The sequence below is a fragment of the Aquarana catesbeiana genome, linkage group LG07 (assembly GCF_042186555.1).
Source record: "Aquarana catesbeiana isolate 2022-GZ linkage group LG07, ASM4218655v1, whole genome shotgun sequence".
Classification (NCBI taxonomy): Eukaryota; Metazoa; Chordata; class Amphibia; order Anura; family Ranidae; genus Aquarana; species Aquarana catesbeiana.
This window is the reverse complement of record NC_133330.1, coordinates 189,886,813-189,908,232: the sequence shown is the minus strand read 5'-3', so window position 1 is coordinate 189,908,232 and position 21,420 is coordinate 189,886,813. Positions and strand designations below refer to the sequence as shown.

The 21,420-nt window shown below is 45.2% G+C and overlaps 1 protein-coding gene across 5 annotated transcripts in view; it reads right to left on the bottom strand.

Annotated features, from left to right (window-relative positions):
- Positions 1-21,420, bottom strand: part of LOC141103386 (coagulation factor XIII B chain-like) — a 1,015,098-nt gene that overhangs the window by 629,295 nt on the left and 364,383 nt on the right. For all 5 annotated transcript variants that reach the window (XM_073592904.1, XM_073592906.1, XM_073592905.1 and 2 more), the window contains one exon: positions 4,374-4,562. In XM_073592904.1, coding sequence (XP_073449005.1) covers positions 4,374-4,562 — 189 coding nt within the window. The remainder of the gene's footprint in view (positions 1-4,373; positions 4,563-21,420) is intronic.

Here is a 21,420-nt window from a genome sequence, read left to right as displayed (position 1 = left end):
TTTGAAGTTTTGAAGAATTTTTCCTCATTCTCCTCAGAGAAGGGGCATCTACGCTTCCAGGTTTTATATTTCAGGAGCCTTCTTTCTGGTTCTTTCCATTCCCTTAAGATAACTTCTTTGAGGGCGGAATGCACCGGAAGAACCCTGGCCTGAGGTTTAATTAAGCCTCTATACATCTTATCCTGAGCAGACACCTGCACAGCAGGCTCCTGAATCTCTTCTGAGGCATAAATAGCTTTCAGAAGATCCTCCATGTCGTCAGCAGAAAATATATGTCTGCTAGACCTGGAGTCCTCCCTCCCGTCCTCCTCTTGGCTGTCCACTACCCCTTCATCAGAAAACCCCTGATTAGGGACTTCTGACTCACACTCTTCCTCTGAATCCTGAGGGAGTGGATACTTCAGCGCATCCGCCCGGTATCTCCTAGAGGAGGCGGAGCCCTCCTGGGAGGAGGCATCCTTACTAGAATGAGCCTCTGAATCCCTAGGCTTAAGGGTAGCCTGAAAAGACTTTAAGGTGAACAGCATCTCAGTTTGCACAGTGAGGAACTCCATCATCTGAGATGTCTCCTTCCCTGTCAACTTCTGTATGCACTTAAAACAGAAGGGCTTTGGATGATCTGGGGGTAATCTGTCATTACAGTTCCCACATCTCTTAGAGCGGGTGGAGGATTTCATAGGACAGCTGCCAACCTCACGGGCAATAGCATCATCCCCTGAAAGAAACACACAGGCATGCACTGTGAGACTCGGAGGAGAAGAATTGGGGTACCCTCCCCATCTAAACCTCCGGAGGCCGGTCAGACTCACCCCCTGTGGTCTCTTCCATGGCCGCAGACCCTGCAGGTCTCTCCTTCTCATGTTCCATGCTATTTCCGAATCTTGCATAAAGGAACGCAGAGGAGACGTGGGCCCCTGTTCCCAGTGGCTTTTATATCCTTCTGTGTTTGGCTGCATCGTGCTACCGCCGCCGCCATCTTGCCGAAGACTGGAAACGGCACGGCACACCTGATCTGCTGAGGTCACTTCCTGCTGCAGTCTTTCCACTCCCTCCTCTAGAGGAGGAAGTGATGTCATTCCCTGATCTTCAGGAAAATGGCGCCGAGCGCTCCTAGGACGCTGAGCTACACTCAGCAAAGGAGATACCGCGCCACCCATCGAACGGTTGCTCCGGTCGGACGGGCGGAAGCCCTTGCCAGACTCACTGAACGGGCGGTCGCTCCGGTCGGATGCCAGTCCCTTTGCGATCCCAGCGAACGGTCGGAAGGAAAACATCCTGTAGCTGCCAAAGTCTAGAAGGTAAACCACCAACTCCTTCAACTGCACGGCCACCGCACAGGTAAGGAAGGGCGACACGAAGATTGGCCCCTGAAGTTCTGGGTACCCCACTGTACCCAGGATCCTTCAGCACTCAGGGGGGCTCTTCTATGGACAAAAATGCACGGTCACCACACCAGGGTCCAGCTTCTGCTGCCCCCCCGAGAAAGAATTGGGGAGACCCCCCCAGGGAGGATGGAAACCATCCGGCCAGACCCAGTGGCTTCCCAGGCATTTGGTCCAGCTCCCAGGGGAAGACCACCAGCCCCAGGCTTTAGGTCAGCAGAAAAATAACAAACGGTTTCGCTGTGGGGAAACACAATCAAAAACTGAGGAGCATCGGGAGGGGTGGGGGCCTTTAACCTCTTGATTGGACCAGGTGGACCAGTCATCTCTTAGGGTTCCGTCCTGGAAGACGACTTGAGAAAAAGGCATTTTATTCTTAAAAATCTATATGCAGTGGTAAATATAAATAACCAACTATATGGTTAGGGAGCAAAATCTCAAATCCACTCTGGGACAAACAGACAGAAGAGATATACTGTATATACTATTGAAGGTTGAATCTGGTAAATATCATCAGACTGAGAGATCAAATTTTTTTATTTAGACCCCTTCTACACTCCCACATAATGTGCCCTGCCCCCTGTAATGTGCCTTGCCTCCTTGTAATGTGCCCTGTTCCCATGTGCCCTGCCCTCATGTAATATGCCCTGCCTCCTTGAAATGTGCCCTGCTCCCACATAATGTACCCTGCCCTCATGTAAAGTTTACTTTAAATGTAATTGTAATGCCTTCTATTACCTTCAGTCTATCAGCCTCGACCTTCTCTGGGTTTGGATTCTGATCCCTGCACAGTCTTTAAAGTATTTTTTTTTAAAACAAACTTGTTATGCTTACCTGCTCTGTGTAATGGTTTTGCACAGAGCAGCCCTGATTCTTCTCTTCTGGGGTCCCCCTCCGATACTTCTGGCTCCTCCTGCCTTCAGAGTGCCCCAATAGCAAGCTGCAAATGATAGTATAGCGTGCTCCTATAGCAAGGTAAAAAAACTTCTGCCTTTAGACCCACTCACTTCCTGCCTAGGACTACATGTTCCATGAGGCATTGCTGCTCACACATTCACAAGTTCTCAGGCACTTACTGACATGTATGGATGGTGTACTGAGCTGTATGTGTTCTGCACTGTATTTCCTGATATGTAAACAAATAATGCATTCTGTATGCAGGCCAACTAATCGGCTGGCTGATTAATTGATTATGAAAATATTGGCAGACAAATAAAAACAATAGGCTACTCAATTAACAATGGGGAATCACACCCAGGAGGCAAACAATAGAGAAATATACAATGAGAAAAAGACACCTTAATAAAAAGATTATACATAACAGCAGGATACACCAGCATCAGGTTGTTTGAAGCCGATATAAATATTCTGCTTAGAGTCTCTGAGTCTAGCTGTAATGAGTTCTACCTTTCTGAATTTTTTGCATTCTTTGCAATTACTCCTCTGCTGGTTGTTTTCAGTTTGGAAGGACTACATATCCCTTGGTACCCCGCTGCCTGCAAGCTGTGATTTCTGTACTGACTCCCCCTCCTGAAACTCCACCTCTCATTGCCTCTGTAGTTCAGAAGGCAGGTCCTGTGAATTCTGTGACACAGCAGTACCTATCAATAGGGCACAGTGAAAACTTGTCACAGAATTCAAGGAAGTAAATGTACAAAGTACGTTTACAAGCGTCAAGATCATCCAGATTAAAAGAAGTGTGCTAGAAATAATTTAAGTAAAATATGATTTGACATTTTGACCATAGATACTCTTTGGGAAATCTGTCTTATTTAAACAGGAACAATCCTAAACTTAGAGTGACACATTAACTAGGACCTTACATCCATGAACTGTCTGAATATCGCATATGGAATGTCAATTGTCTTGCACCTGTTAGGCAGAAGTTTTATTAGACAAGGGCATTTTCCTACTGATAACAACCAAACTGGAGACCAGGAGTCTGAACAGCTTAGACAAGTTCAAAGAATCAAAAAGGCCTCTTGTGTGGACCAAGGTTTACTATTATTACATAGTACTGTTTTGTGATATAATTATTTTTCATTGTTGTTGTCTGCATTTTTTAGGATTGAGGAAAAATAGTACATTTATTATTATTTACTACAGGTATTTATATAGTGCCAGCAATTTACATCGCACTTTACATATATTTTCTACATTCACATTAGCCCTGCCTTTAATGAGATTAAAATCTAAGGTCCCTATCTCATATCCATACATACTAGGGACAATTTAGACAGCCAATTAACCTATTAGCATGTCTTTGGAATGTGGGAGAAAACCAGAGTGCCTAGAGGAAACCCACACAGGTAAAAGGGAGAACATGCAAACTCCAGGCAGGTAGTGCCACAAATGGTATTCAAAGCAATGACCCTGATGCTGCCAGGTGGAAGTGATAACCACTTAAGCTGACCATACATGGATCAAAATTTGCCCGGTTCAGCGGGGACTGGCAGAATTATGTTCCATATATGGGCTGGCCAGTTGTACAGAAGTCGATCTACTAATCGACTTCTGTACAACAAACCTGATGGATTTTTTCTGCCTGATCAGTGCTGCTGGCTAGTGTATTCTGAGGGCAGGGAAATCTCCCTGCTGTCAGAATACAATAGCTCAGTGGGAGGATTTCCCCATCCTCATCGAATGTGTGGATGAAGGAACCAAACTGCTGGTTGAATGAAGAAAAAAAAAAGGCTGCTTAAGCCACTGTGCTGCCCTATGAAGGGGATATGCAGTGTTAATACCTCTGACCTGTAATACTTTCTATAATCTATTTGGGTTCTTTCTAATTTCTATTCCTGTCATGATATATTCAGATATTTTTATGTATGCTTGATTGTAAATGAAGTATTCTATAACTTTTCTGTGTTCCAGACTACAGGACTCACATCAGGTGTAATAGTAATAGTTGTCCTGAACTTTGAAAGGTCACATTTTCAATTCACAAGATGATAAATTATTACGTAGTGCACACATACACTCATTACTTACTAGAACATTTTTCTCCAGAAAATTTGCCATCTGGAAGACATTTAATTTCTCCACTTGTCTGTTCATTTGCAGTCTTATGGTCTTTATAACACTGAAATCTTAATTTCTCTCCTTCAATATATATCTTTGACCGATCTCTTTGAGAAATATATGCCTTTATTGAGTCTGAAGAAGGAACATCACATTTTTCTATATAAAAAAAGAAAAACATCACATCAGTAAGATATTTTTACATAATACAACACTTCAAGAGCACCTAAATAAAGCACACACTATACATACACCTTCTGTTCTAGGGTAATGACGCTTACCCACTGTTCTACATCCATGGAAAAGCAATGCTGTCCCCCTCTAATAGAAAGTGTGTTAGGACTACAAAATACTTCTCCCTTATCTCCATAACATAGGGTAGAGATGTTCATCCTGTTCACTAAACAGAATTGGGCAGGGCCGAGCACAATGCTAATAGCAGTGGCAAGCCCCCCCCAAAAAAACAAAAAACAGCCTGTATTCTGGACTTAAACTACCTTTTAATATTTATATACTGTGAATCACAATATTGATCATATTTTTTTTTTTTTTTTCACCAAAAGAATAGAAAATCTTTTGTTATAAACCATGCTGAGGCTGCTGTCATGTCATGCTTCCGAGTGAATGAATATGCCATATTTTGTCTGAAAACGAATTTGTAACAAAACGAATTGCACATGTCTAGTATCGATTTTAAACTCATAAGAGGAGGGGCAGGAAGGTAAAGTTATAGTTGTTTCACAGAGTTTGCAGTGTACTGCCTGCCCTGCCATTATGGTCTTCTCTATGTGGGGTGCATAATGAGGGCCCTGTGCAGCAGGTTTGGCGAACACTGCCGACTCATTGAACAAGGTGACTTGGAACATAGTGTACCTAGGAATTTTGTAGAAAACCATTATAGTTCAACATATGGATTGGTTGTACGAGTCATCAAGGCCATACCAAAAAGTTTTTCTCCTGCAGAATGTTTAAAAAGATACCTAATATTTTATTATATCTTTTCATGTGACAAGACTGAAGAAATGACACTTTGCTACAATGTAAAGTAGTGACTGTACAGCTTATATAACAGTGCATGAGTGCTGCCAACACTGGGGAGCTACAGCTCATTGAGGGAACACTGAATGCCAACATGTACTGTGACATACTGAAGCAGAGCATGATCCCCTCCCTTCAGAGACTGGGCCTCAGGACAGTATTCCAACATGATATTAACCCCAAACACACCTCCAAGACGATCACTGCCTTGCTAAAGAAGCTGAGGGTAAAGGTGATGGACTGGCCAAGCATGTCTCCAGACCTAAACCCTATTGAGCATCTGTGGGGCATCCTCAAATGGAAGGTTGAGGAGCGCAAGGTCTCTAACATCCACCAGCTTCGTGATGTCATCATTGAGGAGTGGAAGAGAACTCCAGTGGCAACCTGTGAAGCTCTGGTGAACTCCATGCCCAAAAGGGTTAAGGCAGTGCTGGAAAATAATGGCGGCCACACAAAATATTGACACTTTGAGCCCAATTTGGACATTTTCACTTAGGGGTGTACTCACTTTTGTTGGCAGCGGTTTAAACATTAATGGCTGTGTGTTGAGTTATTTTGAGGGGACAGCAAATTTACACTGCTATACAAGATGTGATTTTTATATTAATGTGAGTTTCATTCATGCTTTGTCTTACGCCCTCCTCTTCCCTTTGAAAAAAATAAAAATCACTGCTCCTGGCATCATGGAATTTTATTTTGCATTGGTACATGTTCCCCAGGGCTGTGCCCAACCCCATGCTGTTTTCTGACACCCCCTTGAATATTTGCCAAGAAAATTTGCATTTATAATTTGACCGTTTTTGCTTCCATTGATTTCAATAGGGTTTAAGTTCTGCATTCAGATTTCTTTGTAAATCCCTGCCAAACTAAATCCAAAGCTGTATGGCTCTTCACTAATTTGGAGCAGCACTTCAGACAGTTTTGCAAAAAAAAAAAGGCCTGCACTTCCCCCATAGGCTTTTACCACTAGTTTGGGGTTTACTGAATTTCAAACAGAATTCATCAAACCCTACGCATATCAAACATGGGCAGATTTGCTCCTTCCTCTCATATCCTTTTCACTTCTGCTCCAGACATGGGTCAGGTGTCACTCATCTTTGTCACATCTTCTCCCCCAGACACGGGTTAAGTTTCATTCATCCTTTTCAGATCAAATTTTTTTTCTACAGTATATCATTTCTATTGCCTCCCTCTCCTCCTTTCTGCTCTGTACCTATTTTCTCTGCCTCTATTGTCTCACACACAGCCATTAATGTCTAAACTGCTGGCAACAAAAGTGAGTACACCCCAAAGTGAAAATGTCCAATTTGGGCCCAATTAGCCATTTTCCCTCCACTGTGTCATGTGACTCATTAGTATTACAAGGTCTCAGGTGTTAATGGGGAGCAGGTGTGTTAAATTTGGGGTTATCAACTCTCACTCTCTCATACTGGTCACTGGAAATCCAACATGGCACCTCATGGCAAAGCGCTCTCTGAGGATCTAAAAAAAAAAGAATTGTTGTTGTACACAAAAATGGTCTAGGCTATAAGAAGATTGCCAAGACCCTGAAACTGACCTGCAGCACTGTGGCCAAGACCATACAGTGGTTAAACAGGACAGGTTACAGGACAGGCCTCGCCATGGTCAAAGAGGTTGAGTGCACGTGCTCAGCGTCATATCCAGTGGTTGTCTTTGGGAAATAGATGAATGAGTGCTGCTAGCATTCTGCAGAGGTTGAAGGGGTGGTGGGTCAGCCTGTCAGTGCTCAGACCATACACCACACACTGCATCAAATTGGTCTGCATGGCTCTTGTCCCAGAAGAAAGCCTCTTCTAAAGATGATGCACAAGAGAGCCTGCAGTTTGCTGAAGACAAGCAGACTAAGGGCATGGATTACTGGAACCATGTCCTGTGGTCTGATCAGACCAAATAACCTATTTGGTTCAGATGGTGTCAAGCGTGTGTGGCGACAACCAGGTGAGGAGTACAAAGACAAGTGTATCTTGCCTACAGTCAAGCATGGCGGTAGGAGTGGAATGGTCTAGGGCTGCATGAGTGCTGCCGGCACTGGGGAGCTACAGTTCATTGAGGGAACCATGAATGCCAACATGTACTGTGACATACTGAAGCAGAGCATGATCCCCCTCCCTTCGGAGACAGGGCCGCAGGGCAGTATTCCAACATGATAATGACCCCAAACACACATCCAAGATGACCCCTGCCTTGCTAAAGAAGCTGAGGGTAAAGGCGATGGACTGGCCAAGCATGTCTCTGGACCTAAACCCTATTGAGCATCTGTGGGGCATCCTCAAACAGGAGGTGGAGGAGCGCAAGGTCTCTAACATCCACCAGCTCCATAATGTCGTCATGGAGGAGTGGAAGAGGACTCCAGTGGCAACCTGTGAAGCTCTGGTGAACTCCATGCCCAAAAGGGTTAAGGCAGTGCTGGAAAATAATGGTGGCCACACAAAATATTGACACTTTGGGCCCAATTTGGACATTTTCAATTAGGGGTGTACTCACTTTTGTTGCCAGCAGTTTAGACATTAATTGCTGTGTGTTGAGTTATTTTGAGGGGACAGCAAATTTACACTGTTATACAAGCTGTACACTCACTACTTTACATTGTAGCAAAGTGTCATTTCTTCAGTGTCACATGAAAAGATATAATAAAATATTTACAAAAATGTGAGGGGTGTACTCACTTTTTTGAGATACTGTGTAAATATATATGAAGCGCCCTACTCCCGTAGGAGCAGCTAAAAGTTCTTCCCTGAAGTGTGTTCCATTACCCCCTTTCCCTCACACATATGACACGCAGACAATCCATGAACAGTTAAACTTTATACATCTTTATTCTTGCTTCTGGTGTTTAATGCTGCATTACATTGAAAAGCCACTCTGAATAACTTCCAATGTTTTAAGCGATGAAAATACAACATTCAATCCAGAATATATGAAGCCTTTGTGAATAAAACTTCCATCTTGCACCAGTTCCACATTGTGTAATGCATCTCTTCTCCTTCCAGTTAGTCACTATTTCCTGACTGCACGGCACTTCTAGTTTAACTTTGAACGATACTCTGAATAAAGTCCAAGAGATGACTTTTGGATTCCTCCAGGGTATTAGTTCTCTAAGGCCCAGCCCTGTTCTCCTGAACCCGCACACTAATCCCTATAAAGTCTTTAGAAGCACTGTTCCCCTGGGTTACACTCACGTGTGTTACCGAGCGACCATACATGAAGCACATAAAGAAGTCCACTCCCAGTCCTGGTGTATGTCTGTAGTAGCGACTGTCCCATTGGAGCATCTTCATCTAAAGTCTTCTCTACACATAACATGCTTTCCTCTCCACCGCTTGGGAGAGCACAAAAGCTGTACCGATATCTACATCCTCCTGGATCCTCAAACTCCCCTCCAGAGCAAGAAAGCCCCAGGAGCATGTCCCTCTCCCCTGAAGGGGAGAGCACCCACACGAATCCTCCTGGATCCTACATACTCCAACAAGCAAGAACCCCCAGAACCATGTGACCAAGCCTTTTAAAGAAGTCCCGCCTCTGTCCAAACAAATTAATGATTGGTCCAGAGGGGTCTCCAGAAGACTGCCTGTCACTCTTGTATTCCTCCCATCCTCCAAGTCAAACACAGAAAACAGAGGAAACTTGCACAAGCAGAGTGCAGGGGGTCACACCCTCCTTTACTCTAATTCAACATCCCATGCCACTCAAACCCACCAGCTTACACCGCAGGGTGAAATACTGGTAATTTGGCCTATTTCTACACCTAACTCTCTAATCTAGCACTCACCTAAGTAGGTGGGCGCTACATATACCCCCTCCTTAAATCACAACTGTCCTCAGTTTTGGGAAAACCTTTCCCCAAACCAGGAAACAATCGTTCTAACTTTCCCCACATAAAAATGTTGTGTGCAAAACATTTAAATTTAGACAAAGTGTATGTGCAATAATAACCACACTTTGGGGCCCTGCTGTACTCTGTACATGTTTTTTCGTGTCCATATGCCATGCGGCATTCAACTATTCTTGCAAACCAGGTTGAGCAGTTTGGTATTATAGTTCATCTTTTGTTATCATATTTTGTATTTTCTGACACCATAGACCTCCGTTTCCGTCCTATCCCGGAAGCTGCGATGCGCCCTGTATCCCCTCCCCTTCCTCCTCCGTTCCGCCCATTGAGGCGGACGGTTTGGGGGATCTGGAGTGGGATCCATAGCGCATCGACGCCACGCCACGTGCCTCACGCGTGACGTCACTACGTGCGTCGCCACGTGGAGCACGATCATTACCACTTTAGCCGCCACAATAGGGAGGTCGAGCCCCTGCCGGAGGCGGAGTCTACCGCCCAGGCCGGAACCCCTCTCTGCACGTGCCGTGCTGCGTGACGTCGGTAGGAGCTAGCGTGCGGCCGTGCGGCATGTATATAACACGCCGCTCGTGCACAGCCATACTTCTCATGGTGGGTTCTACGCTATTGCGACGCAGGGTCCTTCAACCTCTCCATTTTTGCTACCAAGGTATTTCTAGTACCAGTTACCATGCCACTGTATTCCTTCAGCGGTATTACTATACCTAATGTGGATTCTTATCCATCTATTTAGATCATACGGGAGTTTTTTGCACCTTTTGTTTACTAAGGCACATGATGTAGAGTGTCTCACCCCTCTTTGGTAAGCTCTGCATGATACGCCTCAGCTACACGCAGCCCCACAATACCCCAGCTTCCGGGACGGACACCTTGCTGTTGGCCTTGGTCTTGTATTCAACAAACCCTCTTTGTTCACTAGTCTCCCTATGTAAGTACATAGGATGGGCTTAATTACCTTTGTTTTGTTATCATTAGTACCACACTAGATTGAACACTCTAATTTCTTTAGATACTTGGGAGCATCCGCCCCTGATGAGTGTGTAAACACGAAACGCGTCGGTCAATCTTTGGATGCCGACATACATCACCACCAACAGTCAACTAAGTTTGAACAACCATGTTCTCACCTATTGTCATCTTGCTATTTTATGCATTATGCCGCTTCCACCAATGTGCTATATATATGGACTCATGGGAATTGCTCATTGATCTCTATTATTGCCATGTATTTGTAAGTTGACACTATGTTGCATCCTTGATGTACCATGTTAGATATATGCACTGCCATATTGTCATGTATTTCCAAGTCGATATGATTATATGTCTCTTATACTCATGCTGTATTTTGTACCCATGCGCAATCCTATGACCCATATGTATATACTTTCCATGTTAATAAACATGTGATTTTTTCAAATACTTTTTCACCACGTCTGGAACCTCAATTAAAGTCTCAAAAATTCCCCTTTTTAATCATTGTCGTGTATTAGGGATGGAGGCGCACTTAATGCGCGCCTCATTTAAAGTCCCACCTGGGTTGCTACATAGCTCCCCCCCTTTTTTGCTAATAGGGATGTAGGTATCTTGACTGAGCTGCCAGTGTTCCCCTGCCGCTCAGGTGGAAGTTGCTAGGCTCCATGTGGTTAAGTACCACACTTTGGGGCCCTGCTGTACTCGGTACATGTTTTTTCGTGTCCATATGCCATGCGGCATTAAACTATTCTTGCAAACCAGGTTGAGCAGTTTGGTTTAATTTTTCATCTTTTGTTATCATATTTTGTATTTTCTGACACCATAGACCTCCGTTTCCGTCCTATCCCGGAAGCTGCGATGCGCCCTGTATCCCCTCCCCTTCCTCCTCCATTCCGCCCATTGAGGCGGACGGTTTGGGGGATCTGGACGGGATCCATAGCGCATCGACGCCACGCCACGTGCCTCAAGCGTGACGTCACTACGTGCGTCGCCACGTGGAGCACGATCATTACCACTCTAGCCGCCACAATAGGGAGGTCGAGCCCCTGCCGGAGGCAGAGTCTACCGGCCAGACCGAAACCCCTCCCTGCACGTGCCGTGCTGAGTGACGTCGGTAGGAGCTAGCGTGCGGCATGTATATAACACGCCGCTCGTGCACAGCCATACTTCTCATGGTGGGTTCTACACCATTGCGACGCAGGGTCCTTCAACCTCTCCATTTTTGCTACCAAGGTATTTCTAGCACCAGTTACCATGCCACTGTATTCCTTCAGCGGTATTACTATACCTAATGTGGATTCTTATCCATCTATTTAGATCATACGGGAGTTTTTTGCACCTTTTGTTTACTATGGCACATGATGTAGAGTGTCTCACCCCTCTTTGGGAAGCTCTGCATGATACGCCTCAGCTACACGCAGCCCCACAATACCCCAGCTTCCGGGACAGACACCTTGCTGTTGGCCTTGGTCTCGTATTCAACAAACCCTCTTTGTTCACTAGTCTCCATATGTAAGTACATAGGGTGGGCTTAATTACCTTTGTTTTGCTATCATTAGTACCACACTAGACTGAACACTCTAATTTCTTTAGATACTTGGGAGCATCCACCCCTGATGAGTGTGTAAACACGAAACGCGTCGGCCAATCTTTGGATGCCGACATACATCACCACCAACAATCAACCAAGTTTGAACAACCATGTTCTCACCTATTGTCATCTTTCTTTTTTTTTGCATTATGCCGCTTCCACCAATGTGCTTTATATATGGATTCATGGGAATTGCTCATTGATCTCTATTATTGCCATGTATTTGTAAGTTGACACTATGTCGCATCCTTGATGTACCATGTTAGATATATGCACTGCCATATTGTCATGTGTTTCCAAGTCGATATGATTATATGTCTCTTATACTCATGCTGTATTTTGTACCCATGCGCAATCCTATGACCCATATGTATATACTTTCCATGTTAATAAACATGTGATTTTTTTTCAAATACTTTTTCACCACGTCTGGAACCTCAAATAAAGTCCCAAAAATTCCCCTTTTTAATCATTGTCATGTATTAGGGATGGAGGCGCACTTAATGCGCACCTCATTTAAAGTCCCACCCGGGTTGCTACATAGCTCCCCCCCCCCCTTTTTTGATGTGCAATAATAATAATCACAATTCCTATCTTATAAGTCCCTATCACTACAGGTGTTTACACACAGACAGCCGTCTTGAAGGTACCTGTAAAAGAAACATAGATATGCATCCTAATCTTCTTGGCATGGGTAATACCACCAGGACCGCTGTTCCCTCAAAAGAAGTCCAAAGACTCCTGCAGAACAGAGCCTGTATTGACAAGCCAGGTATACACTTTCAAGTCCAAAAGCACAAACACTTTCTGGATGACTCCAACTGGGAGTTCATAACATTTGAATAGAACAAAACTACAAAGAGACAAAACAGGGACAGCAGCAGCAGAAAAGTGTATTTACCGATCGGGTAGGCATGCTGACTGTTGTCCTGTACTGGCAGTTATTGGGAAATCCCACCCTAGCCCAGCTACTCACTTGTAGTCATTGGGTAGAACATTTAAAGTAATCTTTGGTGGCAGCTCTTATGCCAGAGTCCTGTTCACAAATAATATCAGAGATCAGGCAGTCTCTTCCGGGAATCCCCTATCCCCTTCACTGAAATTGAGAAACTGCGAATGTGTTGACCCGCTTTAAGGACCAAAACCCTGTCCTTATAAATAGCCCTCCCCAGTTTCCATTCTCTGAAGATGTCCTGAAAACGGATCCATACTTCACTGTCTGGGGTGCGTTGCAGCTTGGGCACGTGCAGATAGTCCCATACTAGTTCTCTTTTCCATTCCTCTCGGGAAGCCTCATTAATGTCCATTATTGACTCCGGGACGTAAGGATAATCATATCCCCACTCTTGCGCCACTCTCCTCTGAACATCTCTTTGAAACCTTGATAGGCAAGGTAATTCCTTTGGTTTTCCCCTCCCAGGCAGAACACATGCATCCAGGGCCTTGATAGCCCTCTGCTGAAATGAGGAAGAGCTATGAGAGGGAGTCTTTTGAAATTTGGAAGAAAGTCTGATGGGGGGGTATAGAAGGCTTAATGAAAATGGCTGTGTCCCTTGTAGCTCCTGTGGAAGCCTCCATGGATGTAGAGCTCCCCAGGAACACTTCATCTTCATCATTAGAACTGCCCTCTTCTGGGGATGACCACTCAAACAAGCGTTCGACAGACCCATACCTGTCCAACATCTCTGGCGACCCCCAGTCTATGGCCCGGCCCTTATCTCCCACGTCCAGCTCACCCAAGATATCTCCATCTCCTTCACCTGGCTCCTTCTGGACAGGTTCAAAAAGGGGCTTATTTACAATGGTTGGCATTTCAAGGGAACATCTTGGGGCCTGCTCAATTACTCTAGCAACCCCTGGAGCCCCGACCAAACCACAGGCCTCCCCATCAGGTCCTACCTGAACCTCCGGCACCTCCGATTCCTTGGAACCAGGCTGGAACTCCTCTGTTGCAGCAAGCGCAGGAGACCCTCGGCCCTCTCCGGCCCCTCTGGTCATCTGTGGTTGAGGCTGACAAAGTCCAGTTGCAGGACTGGCATGGTAGTACCTTACCTCTTGTTGCACAGGTCCCAGGCGTGTGAACTGTGATTTGCAGTGTCCACAGCGGGCCCAGGCACGGACTCCCACTGTAGGCTTTTGACATGCAGGGCACAGCATGCAGAGCTGCTCCACGCCCTCTACCACTCCAAGCGCCAGTCCTCCGGTGAGCTCCAGGCGGATGCCGGTGTCCACAAGGACTTGGTCCTGCTGATCAGTTGTTTGCTGCATGGCTGGCGTACTCTGAACACGCATCGCCATCTTCCTCCGCCTCGTGTATGGCGCGTGGCACGCTGAATCGCTGACACCCTCTCCTCTAGGGCGTGGATCCGCCCCTCAGCTTGTTGGCTCAGCGCGCGAGGAACTGTAACACTACATTTGTTGGTCGCACCATAGCGACACCTGGTGGCAGGCTTTGTAGAACTGCAGGTTACAGCAGCTAACTGACTTTAACACAGAGGAAATATTCCTTGCGATGCCCCACTGTAGAAGAAATAGTCTCTGTATTGTCTTCGGCACCACACCACCCCCTGTGTCCATGTTTCCTAGGGCAACAGCGGCACCCACAACACCATCACATTCCCGACTGTGCAGCAGGGTAAATTGTAGCAAACAGTGGCAATGCTGGCGCTGTACCCACTCCAGACATCTCTGCATAAGTTAAGAGCCGCCTGCAATAATCCCCTAGGGACTATCTGGGATACAGTCACTGTATTGCTGGGACTGTCCGCGAGGTTGCTGGGGGCAACGGACTTACAGGAAAGTAAAATCTTGGTGGGACCTCCATAAAGCACCCTACTCCCATAGGAGCGGCTAAAAGTTCGTTCTTCCCTGAAGTGTGTTCCATTACCCCCTTTCCCTCATAGATATGACACGCAGACAGTCCATGAACAGTTAAACTTTATACATCTTTATTCTTGCTTCTGGTGTTTAATGCTGCATTACATTGAAAAGCCACTCTGAATGACTTCCAATGTTTTAAGCAATGAAAATACAACATTCAATCCAGAATATATGAAGCCTTTGTGAATAAAACTTCCATCTTGCACCAGTTCCACATTGTGTAATGCATCTCTTCTCCTTCCGGTTAGTCACTATTTCCTGACTGCACAGCACTTCTAGTTTAACTCTGTGAACAATACTCTGAATAAAGTCCAAGAGATGACTTTTGGATTCCTCCAGGGTATTAGTTCTCTAAGGCCCAGCCCTGTTCTCCTGAACCCGCACACTAATCCCTATAAAGTCTTTAGAAGCACTGTTCCCCTGGGTTACACAAACGTGTGTTACCGAGCAACCATCCATGAAGTACATAGAGAAGTCCTCTCCCAGTCCTGGTGTATGTCAGTAGTAGCAACTGTGCCATTGGAGCATCTTCATCTAAAGTCTCCTCTACACATAGCATGCTTTCCCCTCCACCGCAGGGGAGAGCACAAAAGCTGTACCGATGTCTACATCCTCCTCCTGGATCCTCGAATTCCCTTCCAGAGCAAGAAAGCTCCAGGAGCATGTCCCCCCCCCCCCCCCCCCCCAAGGGGAGAGCACCCACACGAATCCTCCTGGATCCTACATCCTCCAACAAGCACGAACCCCCAGAACCATGTGGCCAAGCCTTTTAAAGAAGTCCCGCCTCTGCCCAAACAAATTAATAAATGGTCCAGAGGAGTCTCCAGAAGACTACCTGTCACTCTTACTTGTATTCCTCCCATCCGCCAAGTCAAACACAGAAAACAGAGGAAACTTGCACAAGCAGAGTGCAGGGGGTCACACCCTCCTTTACTCTAATTCAACATCCCATGCCACTCAAACCCACCAGCTTACACCGCAGGGTGAAATACTGGTAATTTGGCCTATTTCTACACCTAACTCTCTAATCTAGCACTCACCTAAGTAGGTGGGCGCTACATATATATATATATATATATATATATATATATATATATATATATATATATATATATATATATATAGTGATGTGATAATTTTTTTGCCCATTTACCAAGTGCATGCTCTTGTTATGCAGGGTTTGTTTGTCCTTTTCCAATATGGTTGCTATGCTCTCTCTCTCACCAAGGATGAGGTCATCAAAAAGTGCAAAGGATGGCAAGGGGTTTTGGGGGTAAGTGGGTGGAGAGAGAGACATGTGGAGAGAGAAGAGTGAATTCCTGCTAAGAGAACACAGAATGTGTAAGTGCTGCAGATTCACCTCACTGAGACATACATAGAGACTGTTAATGATTTCATGTTCCTGTTTGGAAAATACTTTATGTTTGATGATTCACTGAATGTTATTTCTTCAATACATGAATTTTCAAATACAATGCTGTGTGGATTACTGTCTATGTGAAGATATATTTCTCAATTGGGATTTCACTTGTTATTCACAAGCCAATTAAGTGGAGGCACTGTGCTTGATAACCACTTCAATACCAGCCACTTAGGCGCCTTCCTGCCCAGGCCAATTTTCAGCTTTCAGCGCTGTCGCAATTTGAATGACAATTGTGCAGTCATGAAACACTGTACCCAAACAAATTTTTTATCATTTTGTTCCCACAAATAGAGCTTTCTTTTGGTGAGATTTGATCACCTCTGTGGTTTTTATTTTTTGCGCAACAAATAAAAAAAGACCGAAAATTTAGAAAAAAAACAAAAATGAGGTGGCACTGACGGGCACTGATGATGGGCACTGATAGGCGGCACTGATAGGTGGCACTGGTATGCGGCACTGATGGGCACTCATAGGTGGCACTGATGGGCACTCATAGGCAGCACTGATGGGCACTCATGGGTGGCACTGATGGGTGGCACTGATGGGCACTGATAGATGGGCACTGACAGGTGGCACCGATGGACATTGATGGGTGGCACTGATGACACTAATGTGTGGCATTGCTGGGCATCACTGAAATATAATGGTGCCAATCAGAGCCCATTTGTGGGCACTGATTGGCACAGATTGGGCACAGACTGGGCACATTGGGCACATGTGGATGGCCATGGGTACATACCTGGCCATCCACATGTTGCCCCCTTCCCTGGTGGTCCTGGCGGCTTCCCTGGTGGTCTAGTGCGGGCTCTGAGGGGGGGGGCTGCGCTGATAAAGAATCAGCGCAGACCCCCCCCTGTCAGGAGAGCTGCCGAACGTCTCTCCTCTACTCTGTCAGACGTGAGTGAGGAAAAGCCGATCAACGGCTTTTCCTATTGACATCGCGATCAGCCTTGATTGGACATGGCTGATCACGTGGTAAAAAGCCTCCGCCTTGGTGAGAGGTAAAGAAGAACCCAAAGATCACTGTGGCTGACTCCAGAGATGCAGTCGGGAGATGGGAGAAAGTTGTAGAAAGTCAACCATCACTGCAGCCCTGCACCAGTCGGGGCTTTATGGCAAAGTGGCCCGACAGAAGCCTCTCCTCAGTGCAGGACACATGAAAGCCCGCATGGAGTTTGCTAAAAAAACACCCGAAGGACTCCAAGATGGTGAGAAATAAGATTCTCTGGTCTGATGAGACCAAGATAGAACTTTTTGGCCTTAATTCTAAGGGGTATGTGTGGAGAAAATCAGGCACTGCTCATCACCTGTCCAATACAGTTCCAACAGTGAAGCATGGTGGTGGCAGCATCATGCTGTGGGGGTGTTTTTCAGCTGCAGGGACAGGACGACTGGTTGCAATCGAGGGAAAGATGAATGCGGCCAAGTACAGGGATATCCTGGAAGTTTTTAATGAGGAAAAAAATTAACTTAAATGATTTTAGCAAATGGCTGCAATATAACAAAGAGTGAAAAATTTAAGGGGGTCGGAATACTTTCCGTCCCCACTATATATATATATATACATACATACACACACAGACATATACATACATACATACATATATACACACACACACACACACACACACACACACACACACACACACACACACACACACACACTTGTGACTATCCCAGTCTCACACTAAAACATTTGCTGTGTTTGTTTAGACTTTTCTGGCAGTGGGACATTTGTTCAACAGATGTCCTGGAGTTCTTACACAAGATACCCTCTCTGTTTACCATTGTTTATACAGGTGTTCTAGTCAACTATAGCTCTAGCTTGAGTTTTTGCTATTTTTGACATGACTATCATATAACAGATGTTAAATGCTTACACTCTATTGCCAGACCAACCCCCAGCCAGTGGCGTAGCGTGGGTTGTCAGCACCCGGGGCAAGGCAAGTAATTTGTGCCCCCTAACCTGTGGACTTTTAGCTATCCCTGAGTCCCTTCAAATACAATAGAACTGACCTACCTGATTCCTATACTGACCACTACACAGAACTACACTGTCCACTACACTACATTGTCCACTACACTGACCACTATACTATACTGTCCACTATACTACACTGTCCACTACACTGACCACTATACTACACTACACTGTCCACTATACTACACTATACTGATCACCATACTACACTGTCCACTATACTACACTACACTGACCACTATACTACACTAACCACTATACTACACTACACTGTCCACTATACTACACTGACCACTATACTACACTGTCCACTATACTACACTACACTGACCACTATACTACACTGTCCACTATACTACACTACACTGACCACTATACTACACTATACTGACCACCATACTACACTGTCCACTATACTACACTACACTGACCACTATACTACACTATACTGACCACCATACTACACTGTCCACTATACTACACTACACTGACCACTATACTACACTATACTGACCACTATACTACACTGTCCACTATACTGACCACTATACTATACTGTCCACTATACTGACCACTATACTACACTGACCACCATACTACACTGTCCACTATACTACACTACACTGACCACTATACTACACTATACTGACCACTATACTACACTGTCCACTATACTGACCACTATACTATACTGTCCACTATACTGACCACTACACTGACCACTATACTACACTACACTGACCACTATACTACACTACACTGACCACTATACTACACTACACTGACCACCATACTACACTGTCCACTATACTACACTGACCACTATACTACACTATACTGTCCACTATACTAGACTGTCCACTGTACTGACCACTATACTATCCACTATACTGACCACTATACTACACTGTCCACTATACTACACTACACTGACCACTATACTACACTACACTGACCACCATACTACACTGTCCACTATACTACACTATACTGACCACCATACTACACTGTCCACTATACTACACTATACTGACCACCATACTACACTGTCCACTACACTGTCCACTATACTACACTGTCCACCATACTACATTATACTGACCACCATACTACACTGTCCACTATACTACATTACACTGTCCACTATACTATACTGTCCACTACACTACACTGACCTCCATACTAAATTACACTATACTGACCACTATACTATACTAACCACTATACCGACTCTATACTACACTACACTGACCACTGCACTGTCCACTATACTATACTGACCACTATACTACACTACACTGACCACTATACTACACTACACTGACCACCATACTACACTACACTGACCACTACACTATACTGACCACTATACTGTCCACTACACTATACTGACCACTACACTATACTGACCACTATACTGTCCACTACACTATACTGACCACTACACTATACTGACCACTACACTATACTGACCACTATACTGTCCACTACACTAACCACCATACTGACCACTATACTACACTAAACTGACCTCCATACTAAACTACACTATACTGACCACTATACTAACCACTACACTATACTACACTAACCACTATACTGAACTATACTGACCACCATACTACACTGACCACTATACTACACTACACTGACCACTATACTACACTACACTGTCCACTATACTGACCACCATACTACACTACACTGTCCACTATACTACACTGTCCACTATACTACACTACACTGACCACTATACTATACTGTCCACTACACTGCCCCCCATACTGACCACTACACTACACTGACCTCCATACTAAACTACACTATAATGACCACTATACTACACTACACTGTCCTGCCTACAGTCTCTCTCTCTCACCCCCCCCCCTCGGCCAGTAACAAGACTCTCACGAGGGAGTCTCACTCACCTTCTTATCCTGGCCTCTATCGATCCGGATGAGAAGGAGAAGACAGCGGCGGCTCACATTGTATCTTCTCTCCCCTGCGCTCTGCCTGCTGCCATGTTCAGTGTCCAGCGCCCTGTGATTGGGCGTATGGGGGGTCATGTGCGGAGGCGGGACTTCAGGAGCGATCGAGGACAGGCCAGCCCTATGCCTCACATGACCCTCATACGCCCAATCACAGGGCGCCGGACACTTAACATGGCGGCCGGAGTGCAGGGGACACAGGAATTTGAAATTAGGAGGAGGCAGCCAGTGACACATACTGGCACCCCTCTAAATGTCGCGCACCCCCCACGCTAAGCCACTGCCCCCAGCTACTTCTTCCCCCATACCTTTTTACCCAAAAACTGAGACCACACCAAGCTGGAGTAAATCTTGGCCGTAGCAGCCATTTTATTAATCATTTAAATAAAAATAACATTAACTGTATAAAAATCTGTTATGACCACCCCCATCATTTAAATACTCACGTTGGTCTTTGCAGGAAAAAGCCTGGGGCAGGACCCGGGTCCCCAAACACTTTTTTATGGCAAAAACTTGCATATAAGCTTTTAAAATTAGCACTTTTGGTTTTTCATGTTAGTGTCCCATAGACTTTAACAGCGTTCCGCGGCTTTCAAATTTGGCGTGAATGCCGCATTATTGCTCGCTGTTCGGCAAATGGGCGAACACCCGATGTTCGAGTCAAACTTACTTTCGACTTGAACATCGGGCTAATCTCTAATAGCCGCAACAATTGGTCTTGCCTGGGGCAGATAGGGTCTTTATGCACCTTTGGCAGATGGTAAAAGTACAGATGTTTGTACAGCTCCCCATAGTAGAAGAGATTTCCCCTGTAATGATAACTTTATATTTTAGGGCCTGATCTACTAGGCTTTTGAGTTCAAGCTTATAGGATTCTAGGGGATCTTGTGTAAGTTTTTTATATGTTCCCTTATCTGACAACAATCTTTCTGCATCTTTAAGGTAGTCTGATCTACCAAAATAGAACGATTTTTGTCAGATAAGGGAACATATAGGGAATATCACCTTGGTGTTCTTAGACCTTGAGTTGTCTCATACGGAGGGCCGTGTTGTGTCTAAGACGCATTTTAAGCCCTCCACCAGTAACTCGTATCTCCACTTTGTGAGTTGCCACCATCCAAAGTGGAAACAAAATATTCCTAAGGGCCAGTTCTGTAGGCTTAGAAAAAACTGCTCCTTGGATCGTGATTGCATTGCGCAAGGAAAGATCTTGACCGAAAAATTCCTTGACAAGGGATATGATCCTCATTTGGTAAATAGAGCATTCCAGGAATGC